General features: G+C 37.7%; 1 protein-coding gene across 1 annotated transcript; it reads right to left on the bottom strand.

Moving 5' to 3' along the window:
• On the bottom strand, positions 1-10,550 carry LOC122059513 (bifunctional purine biosynthesis protein PurH). The gene is made up of 13 exons (XM_042622324.1): positions 10,445-10,550; positions 9,713-9,935; positions 9,499-9,619; positions 9,014-9,089; positions 8,415-8,511; positions 6,269-6,371; positions 5,992-6,125; positions 5,291-5,468; positions 5,045-5,199; positions 2,083-2,292; positions 1,640-1,987; positions 1,375-1,501; positions 1-500 (listed from the first exon to the last, which is right to left on the bottom strand). The coding sequence occupies exons 2-13, from the start codon at positions 9,824-9,826 to the stop codon at positions 349-351; spliced, it is 1,815 nt and encodes a 604-aa protein (XP_042478258.1). The 5' UTR covers positions 9,827-9,935; positions 10,445-10,550; the 3' UTR covers positions 1-348.
• Between the last annotated feature and the right edge of the window lie 2 nt (positions 10,551-10,552).

Genomic DNA, 10,552 nt, shown 5'->3' with positions numbered 1-10,552 from the left:
TTAAAAATAAATCTAGCAGTTTGGTCATTCAATCAAATGAACCAAAGTTTAAAGAGTACATTCACACAAAATAAATTAAAAATAAATCTAGCATTATCCATGGATGATACATCTGATCGAAATAGCAAGGATTTTTATTACACACCTCCTCTATCTAATTACCAAAACTTTTCAAAAGGCCACAACTTATTTTAGGAAAGTAGCCAACAGAATTTCACCAAAAAAAAAAGAGTAGCCAAATAAACCTTCACGCTCCTGCCAACTTCTGGTCTTATGATAACTTCTCCAACCGTTCTATTTGAGCCAGAGAAAAAGAGAACAAAAGAATAGCAGTTTTTAGTAACCCTATCAATGCCTGAAGTGCCTCACATTGGTGAACAGGAGAGAAACTCCATATTTGTTGCAACAATCAATAGCATCCCCATCTCTGATGCTCCCCCCTGGTTCTGCAATAGTTCCTATCCCACTTTCACATGCTTCTTCCACTGCATCTTTCCAAGCTGCAAAAAGGTAACAACATAGATGAATAAAAGGAAAGAAGATTTGTTATATCTGATGATGATATATTATGAGTACAACCATGGTTGACACAGCTGATTCCGATTCGAGTTGGCCACGTCCAATCCCGATTCCAGCTGGATCTTAATCGGAATCCGAATTGGCAGAGGCCGATCCCATTGCCAATTCCTCTTACTTGAACCTTGGCCATGGTAAATGTTTCCTACTTCAATTTTCTTCTCCACAACTAATTCAATGCCAATCAGTTTACATAGAACACAAGTCAATAAGCCTATCCTTAATTTTCCTAACTAATTCAATGCCGATCAATTTAAATGTTCTAATCAATGTGACATATTTTGCATTGGCTAAAATACAACTCAAAAGGCCTTATCGCAACAATTTTCTTCTTCTTTCTTCATTTTTTTTTTGATGGGAGGGTGTAACAAAGAGAAGGAAATAATTAGATGTTTTAAATAATCAAAAAGATTGTTTTAACCAATTTTTTCCTTCCAGTTGGTCAACAGACTATTTAGGTTTAATCCACAAAAGGATGGCCATCAATCCATTAAAAAAAAAGTTGTATACAACTATCCATACTTAATTCTTATTGTACTCGAGCAAGATCTACATTATAGAACGCCCATGGCAGTTTAGAGTTGTGGGTGGCAGTGCACACATTAGTGGTGGGGACAAACATATGAATAGTACCATTTATACCATGAATGGTACTATTCATGGCAGTTTAGAGTTGTGGGTGGCAGTGCACACATTAGTGGTGGGGACGAACATACGAATAGTACCATTTATACCATGAATACATCAAGTACAATTTCATCAAATAAAATCCAGCTCCAATGAGAATCAATATATTACCAAATGGAAAGAAAGCGTCACTGGCCAAAGCCGCTCCTTTAACATCTTCTCCTGCCTTTTTCAAAGCTATCCTGAGGCTCTCCAAACGGTTTGGTTGCCCACTCCCCATCCCCAACATACAGTTATTCTGCAGGGCAAAATGATCATGAGGGAATAATACAAACGCCCACAAAAACACTAACAGATTTTCTTTTCATGACAAGAATAGGCATTAGAATTATCAGTTCTTTACCAAAATCTGTACTTAAAAGTGGAAAATACTAACCTTAGCTATTACAATAGCATTGCTCTTGACATGTTTAACACAGAGCCATGCAAACTCAGCATCACGAAGCTCACTTTCTTGTGGTGTTTTTTCTGATACTGCATTAAATTGTATATCTTGGGGTGTTAAATCATCCGACTCCTGAACTAACCACCCCCCACCAACTTGTCTGAGTGAAAGTTTTCCTTTCTCATTCTTTCTTGCTTCAAGAATCCTCAGAGTTTTTGACTTGCCCCGGAGGATTTCAAGACCCCTCTGTGAATACTTAGGTGCAACCACTATTTCATAAAACATTCGTGTTTCACCATCAGTGGGACTTCTGAACTCTCGGATTTCCTTTGCAAGAGCCTTCAAATGCATCAAGTTGGACCCAGAATGAGAAACACAGACATCAATTCAACATTTATTTATTAATATATTTTTTTTCTTTCTGAATGACTCACCTCATCAACTTCTATGTTGAAGGCCACTATTCCACCAAATGCACTCACCGGATCTGCTTTCACAGCAAGTCTATATGCTTCACGGATATCATCCCGTGAAGCTACCCCACAGGGATTTGTATGCTTTACAATTACACAAGTAGGGTTCTTAAATTCTGATACACAATTCCAAGCTGCATCTGCATCTAAATAGTTATTATATGACATCTCCTGTCATGAGAAGACAAATGGAATAATTACACGTCAATCAAGAGAATGTAAGAATTAAAGGCTATATATATATATATATATATGGAAGAGGGTTTCCCACACTGGAATCTGCATGCTACACTGATTAATGGTATGAAAAATGTATCACCCTTGTGGCCTCCATCCTTTTTCCAAAAATAGATAAAATAAAAACAAAAAGTCTAAGGGGCCCACACTTTTTGTAAGATGGCATAGGAAAGAATCCGAACAAACAGTGTGTGGACTTTTCCCATATATGTATATGGGTGCATCTTATTGTTACCAAAACAGTTAAGTGAGAAGTTGCATCCTTTAGTTACCAAAAAAAAAAAATTGTATCCTTCTTTTGATTGCCACTTGTCTTATTCCAAAAACTTATTTACTGTACGAGTAAAAAAAGGGTTTTCAAAATAATTTGAAAGTGAATTGTTATTATGTTATTATTAAAAGCTGCACTTTTTTCAAGTGGGCATGTGAAGTGACAGGATTTACCTTCATTGGAAAAAAAAAAAGGTAAGATTACGCCTTTTTTTTCACCAACCTTGGTTATATATAACAATTAATAAACTGAACGATTATGAGAGTCGAATTTTCAGAGCAGCAATTGTATTTTCCCCTTTTATCGGTGGGATAGAGAACATTGAGTAGCAATTGGAGAAATAAGCCTTCGGATAGCAGAACGGCATGAAGAAAAAGAAACAGCAAAAACTAAGAGGGAGTCTATCCAATGAAAAACTATAGGTGACATAAGAAAGCTAGAGACTGATAGTCATGTTTCTTTATCTCACAATGCATCAGATGTGTGGGTCTGGGCAGTGCGAAAAAATGGTTGAAATATGTTTCCTCTAAGTGGCAACCAATTTAGGAGTGGAAACAGAATTTGACCTTTTTACGCGGATTTGATCCCCCCCCCCAACACCACCCCACCCCACCCTATTTTGTAGAATTAAATCTATTCACAGACCCTGCAGTAGCGGGAGCCTCATGCACTGCGTTGCTCTCTTTTTCTCTTTTAAATCTAGTCACAGTGTTTGTAATATGTAACAGGACATACCCAATGCACAAGGCACTCGCTACTGCAGGGTCTGGGGCATATGTATGCAGCCTTAGGCTGTTTCCTTGATTCAAACCCACAACCACAAGGGTTTGTTATTTTTTATTCCACTAAGTCAGTATTCAATGTTAATTTGCCCATCAGCCAACTACTCTTCTATTCCACCTTTGCTGTCAACTACAACAGGCTTCACCTTACTCCCTCTCCTCTTCCATTTCATAACACAGACCATCAAATCCTAGCCCTAACATACGAATTAAGACATAGGAATCTGCTGAAGGGCAGAAATAGGGATAAATTAAGATGCAGTTGTGCAAGTGGAAATAAAAGTGGTGGTGTCTGATAAAATGAGACAAAAAATCTTCTGGAAATTTGGTTAACAGATAATTGTTAGATCAAATACCAAGAAACATGAAAAATAAAGAGACAATAGATCCGCACGACACAGAGATTTAACGAGGTTCACATAGCAGGGTGGTGTGCTACGTCCTCGGGCAAAGAAGAAGATGTTTCATTATGCAGAAGAGAGATTACACCCAAGAAGCGGCGAGAAAACTCGCCCTGAAACCCTAGCTCTGAAAAACCCTAAAATACAATGACTTTCTCAACAAGCAACAGTACATTATGTATGTACTCCAAGTCGCGAATCGACCCATCAGGTCGTGGTCGATCCGATCGAACCATACGCCCCCACACCCCCATACGAGATCAGTGATGGGATCCGAGCTTGGGCCTATCGGCCCAACCCCTCTGCTTCCATCACAGATCTCAAAAAACTTCCCATTCGGGTCACTTCCAAAATATGTCGGATCGGGTCAATCTTCAAAACGGGTCAAGAATTCGAGACAAACTTAACAATAATAAAAGAGAAGAGAAGAAGAGAGGAGAGCGAGAGAGAGAGAGAGGAAATATGGAAGGGGAGAAGGGAAATTACAGGAAAATTTTCCACCCACTGCTGGTGTATAAGGACAGGAAAACACCAATTAAATGCTCTACAAAGCAAAAGACGCACATCAAATTAGAAACTAATTGACACCCACAACTATTTTTAAAGAAAGATGCCAAGGACTCCCACATTGAAGGCACAAATCAACTCCACATGACCAACGCAAAGCTGAAATTCCATCCTTCTAATGTCCAAAAGCAACATAGGGTATACAAGAAATGAAAAGCCGGTAATTTTGCAGATTTTCTTCAAATTTTTTCCTAGCAATAACTTTCAAATTAAACTTATCCTTATTTCATTCATGGGAAGAAGGAAAGTTCATCCTAGTAAATTGTAAATCACGAGTCATGTTTATGTCTGCAACCAAGAAATGACTCGGGTGAACAAATCAAAGCATAAAACCCACAACCTGGGATTTTGGAAGTTCAATCCAGACATGAATACACTCCAAACTGCTTTTTTAACGAAACACCAATTTTACCAGAGAAGAGAAAAATGAATAAAGCACAAAACATTAAACTCGAAAAAAATTACTGTGAGTTGGATATGGAGCAATAACCAGGGGGGGTGAAGTAGTTTCATAGGCAGCAGAAACTAAACAAAGAGACCAAGTTTTTGGAAAGCATAGATTAAAACACATAAACCAACCATACAAATGACAGACAACAAACTTGGAAAACTAATAATCAATACCTTTTGTAAGATTAAAAAAAAAAACCTTGGAATCCACTCACCTTCCCATGATGCTGTATAGCAGTTGCAATCCCACCAGCATTAACCTCAGAAAGGCTCTTGTCAACATAAAATGCAGCTTTTTGATGTGGATTTTCACCATAACGAAGAGAGCTTTTAAGCAAGAGAGGGACCGTAAAGCTGGGAGGAAATTTGTCTTCCAACAAGAAGCAACCAAATCAATCTACTGAAATCCACAAAACAGGAACTAAGTCTAGCAAAGGGGGAAAAAATAGTATGAGAGTTACCTCCCTCTGTCTGTTTCCATAGCCACTCAGAGACTGCAGAATCATAAGAAGCTACATGTTGAAATGCTTTCCAAGCGAGCTTTCTGCGGAACTGTTGGTCATCTTGGTTTCCTTTCAGAAATTCCAATAGCGCAGGATAGTCATTTGAGTCAACAACAACCAAGACATCCTTGTGATTCTGTTAAATGTGCATGGAATAATAAATAAAAATTTATTAGAAGCATGTCAAAGCACTGATAACAAACATCAAGACAACAGGATCATCAATATGATTGTTAAGCACAAATAAACTGCACCTACTAAAGTGAAACTTTGTCTGATTCTAATTATAAATGATAGGCAAAATCAGAATCAAGTGGAAGGACCAGCACATTTGGTGGACTGCTGGCTGCATTCTAGAATTTTGCTTCAAAAGACAATGACTCTGAAACTGGGTAAGTGGTGATTTTCAAATTATTGCGGTGATTTGGCCAGAGATGACAGAATCCAATAATCAAGGGGTGAATTTCTGGACAATTAAGCCCAGAGCTATTCAACATGTGAATGGCAGGCAAGACCTATTCAACTGGTCCATCCACACCCCCGAGCAAAAAAAAAGGCAGCTTGGTGCAGTAAAAGAGGTGCAGTCTTATATAAACAACAACCCCATAGAACCATTAACATACTTCCAATAGCATGCTATTACTTCTCTAGGATACAACCTTTGCTGCAGCTCTGATCATGGCAGGACCTCCAATATCAACATTTTCAATGCCATCCTCGAATGTAATTCCCCCAGCAGAAGAAACTTTATCATAGAAAGGATACAAGTTCACAACCACTACATCAAATGTTCCTGCAAGTAAAGTGTCAGCAATTAAGCAAGTTGACATCTATTGATTTTATAGACTACTTCAGGGGGTAAAATCTACTTATGTTGCTTTCTTCATGCCCTACAATCATGGAGGCATAATAATGCGTACTTATCCTAGGGCTCACCAATTCCATGCTCACTTAAGGCTTCAATGTGATGTTTCTGGTCTCTTCTAGCGAGAATACCCCCATGTATGTTAGGATGTAAAGTTTTGACACGACCATCAAGCTGTAAAAACAAAAATTCAAAGTAATTAATTGTATATATTTATATATATATATATATAATGAAGTACATTGTAGAAGGTACATAAATGTCATTAAGCCAGGTTGCAACTACAACAATTACGTATAATCAAGTTCAACGAGCACAACCCTTTATAAAGGTAACTGGCATAAAAGTTTACTACCTTATGGAAAATTTTGGAACCACTTAATTATTAAAAATTTCAAACAAAACATGCACAATTCAATTACCATTAGAAGATGTTGATGGTGTTATTTCTTAAAATAGATATAAATTCCACTTCAACAAAAGAATAGAAAATTTCAAGGATATGATAAAGACAACAAAGTGTGAGCATACATTAAGGCATGGTTCAAAATTTGATCGAAACAACGAGATTTTGGGAAAATTTTGAAACGCAAGTCAACTCATTAGGTATGCCGAATTTCAACCAAAATTGTGGTTTCAACTTGGTATGATATAAAATAGTGCATACAAAGCATTGTTCTTATCAAAATGGGTCAAATTTTTGATTTTGTGAGTTTCGAGTGGTTTCTCTTTTAAGAGGGGGGGAAACTCTCCCCCCTCCCTAAAAAAAAAAAAAAACCAAGTTTGTAATTTTTTTCCCCTCAAATCACCCACATTTCTTAGTGAAACAAAGTCTTGGGGACTATTACAATGCATCTACAGCAACGATTTGCCACATTTGAGCAAGGCTTTGTGCAAGATTCAAACTTAAATCCATACCCTTTTTTCCCCAAAGGTTTAGAGCCTCCTCAGAACTCTATGTGGTACTGACATAGAGTTGGAGGAATGGTTTCGTATGGATGTTTTAACCTTGGCTGTACACTTGTACTTGACTATATGTACACTTGTATACTTGTACTTGTAAAACTTTGACATTGTGTAATATTAAATGCTTTTTCTTCATTACCAAATCCGAATGCATATTTTAGTCGTCTTCATTGAATTCTATGTGTTGTAACACTAAATTATGTGTAGCATAGGCTATATTTGAGAAAGTAAACAACAAAGTACAACATACAATACCAACTAAGATACGAAACCGCACTACTATTTTGATTTTTTTTTTTTTTTTTTTTTTTTTTCTTTCTTTTAAACATTTTAAAGGTTCCAATATGTTAAGAGATTCTTAATTAGGGTGTCTCCAAAGTTTCAAGCCAAAAAATAGCCTTGTTACCACCAAAACATGCAGAGTTTTGGTCGAATTTCGGTTTTGACTAGGGTCTAAACCAAGATTGAAACCGAAATCTCAAACCTTGGATTATAGAACCCTCATTCTCCACTCATACAGATTCTTTCGGAATTTCCTTGATCTCTAGCCATTAGTTGGTTTGCAAGAAAAAGAAGAATAATTGACATTGTAGATCAAATAAAACTAAAGAGAAAGAAAAAGGTTAAAGAAAGATGACAGACAAGCTACAAATTCAAGTTTATAAATCACTTAAACTCTTAGAAGAGATGGAAACTTGGATTGGAACATATGCTGAATCCATGCTTGGAAAAATCCATTAAACAGATTTTGTGTGTCATTCCCAAAATTCTAGCCAGAAGTTGGTACGCAGGAAAGTTGACTGCTAAATAAAGCATAAATAAAGCATGTAATCACTCAATTCCTACAACACCTATCAATTTCAACCGAGCTAATGTAAAACCTAACTGCCCAGACCAAGAGCATCAAAATCAAATATAATAAAAAATCGAGAGCGGCTAGTGTGTGTCAATACATGGATATACATACACAAGGGCTCTAAGATTCATTGAATTAAAAAATAAAGGATGGTGAATAATAAAAGCACCTTCAATGTTAGATCCAATAAGATTTTTAAGACTAGAACTGTCCAACTTAAAATTTCAATTATATTCCAAGTATACTTTTAACCCATAGAATGGTTTCCTCAAGAACACACTCTCAAACATTTGAATTGAGGAGAAGTTAAAAAATTCCACAGGAATGGATAAAGAGTAACAATTGGAATTCAAACTAACTCATGATAAGAGGAAATGATGAAAAAGCTAGCCTACCATTTCGGGGAAATGAGTTAGTTCTTCCACTTTAGTTACAGAGACCCCAGCTTCTTGCAAAGCAGATGCGGTTCCTCCAGTTGAAACAATAGTATACCTACATAACCATTGGAAGAGATGAACTCAAAGTAACATGATTGGAACAAGAACCAATAGTCATAATGGTTAACTTACTCCAATGAAAACATCACAAATTAAGGAACAAGAATGTTATGTTTTCAAAGAACTCTTCTGGATGTATACTGTTCGATAAATGTACTATAACTTCTACATCACACTTGTAGTAACTATATTTATGTGAAATTTCTCTTAACATGTCGAATCAAGCAAATGGATGCGTGAGTTCTAGATAAGTGTTCCTGAACTCCACATCCATCAGCAAGCCAATACAAGTTGGTGCCTAGATTGCAATGTTCAAGTCAATTCTTGGCAATAAGCAGTCTTAAGGGTTGTTGTCATTATACATTAATATCAGAAAATCAAAAGAGGAGGTTTGCATGAGAAGATTGAATGGGAGATTAGTAGAATAATACCAGCAAATGCATCCCATATTTCATGAAAAGTACAAAGATATTCAAGAGAGAGGTGTAGAATATCACCCTAAGTCCTGAAGTCCACTCCCAAGAAAAGCAAGGTCCCGCTTATCCGACAATGATATCAACACTTGCCTGTTGCCTATAGATAAGTAATAAAATTAATGTCACTACAGTTTTATTACGGCCAAGTACTTTAAGTTATAAAAAATACATAAAACCCTCAAGCATGGGAAACTTGAATGTAATCTGAAAAGAATAGGCTTCTGAAATCCCCTCCACATAGTAAATAAAAGAGATATCTCCAAGTGGCATGAGCTTGCGTCCAAGAACGAAAAAGGGGACAGAGAGAGAGAAAGAGCTATGAAGACCCTATACCATCAAAAACTTCATCCAAAGTAACAATCTCAGTTTCCATACTCCGTACTGGAATTCAAAAAATCCATTTTATGTGCAAGTAAAATTCATGAAGTTAACGGAGCTTAAGAATTCAGAAGAAACACTATACAAAAAAATGAAAGCAATTAAAATGCAGTGGAGAAGTATATTACCAACACCAATCGACCGAGATTGTTTCTCCTTCGACAACGTCTCCGCTTCTGCCATTGCCCTTACTGGGTTGATACCAGAATGCAACGACGACGATTGAATCCTACACAATACGACTGGAGACTGAAAAAAAAAAAAAAGTTTCAGATAAAACCCACTGAGAAATTCAAGAAAAGAACAATCTTTCCATCTACAAATTGCAGAAAATACATTAACCTGTTGAGAAAAGCGACTGCTTCGGTGAGTGTTGCAGAGGTGAACGAGAGCGGATGCACTTCGAAGGTGACCAGCGTTCGCAGTCACAGCAGTGGAGGCGCCCAAGGCTGACATGCTTTCCCCCTTCTGTAGTGTAGTCGACACTTGCTCGCTGGGGTGTTCGTTTAGTTGTTGATTACGTCGTATACTAAACGCGTATAATACGTATATATTCACTATATAACTGTGAGACATACGAAACGGTATTACGCTTCCCATATCTTATTCATAAAAAAAAAAAATTATTTACAGTAATAATTTCTGGATAAAAATAATAAAAAAAGAAAAACCTAAAAGGCACTGTGCCCTGCGCTCAGATTTAGTGAGGACGAAGTCATCGTCCTACCCTCATGAAATAAGGGAAATTAGTCCTGCGTTGGCAGGGCCACGTTGCTTTTAGGAATCTTAATAATTTTTAAATTGTGAGAGAGAGAGAGATGGGGAGTTGCAGTGGGGTCGGGACGGGGAAGAGGGGGCGGGGAGTGGCAGCGGAGGGTCAGGGAGTTCAGGGGGAGGGAAAGGAGTGCGGGAGTTCAGTGGGGAGGAAAGTAACAGAGAGAGATTGAATGTTCAAGGGAGGAGGGGTGGTGGAGTTGAAAAGAGCCGGGAAGTTGAGAGAGATGGGGCGAAGATTTGCAGAGGGGGCGGGGACGGGAGAGGGAAGAGAGAGAGGGGGGGTGGCGTCCAACCTACCTCGTTTTCTTCTCAGCGGCACCTGTCGCCGGCAACAGGAAGGAAATAGGGTTTCGCAGAAATATCGAGGGCAATGCACGGCGGAAGGAAGGTTGGTGAGGGGGAATT

This window comes from Macadamia integrifolia, chromosome 13 (assembly GCF_013358625.1).
Source record: "Macadamia integrifolia cultivar HAES 741 chromosome 13, SCU_Mint_v3, whole genome shotgun sequence".
Taxonomy (NCBI): domain Eukaryota; kingdom Viridiplantae; phylum Streptophyta; class Magnoliopsida; order Proteales; family Proteaceae; genus Macadamia; species Macadamia integrifolia.
This window is presented reverse-complemented; position numbering and strand designations above follow the sequence as displayed.

Coding starts and splice junctions, on each gene's coding strand:
- LOC122059513 (XM_042622324.1), bottom strand. CDS start 9,826: ATGTCAGCCTTGGGCGCCTCCACTGCTGTGACTGCGAACGCTGGTCAC. Junction 8,512..9,013: donor AGTGGACTTCAGGACTTAGG/GTGATATTCTAC, acceptor ATGGTTATGTAG/GTATACTATTGTTTCAACTG. Junction 1,988..2,082: donor TCAACATAGAAGTTGATGAG/GTGAGTCATTCA, acceptor ATGCATTTGAAG/GCTCTTGCAAAGGAAATCCG.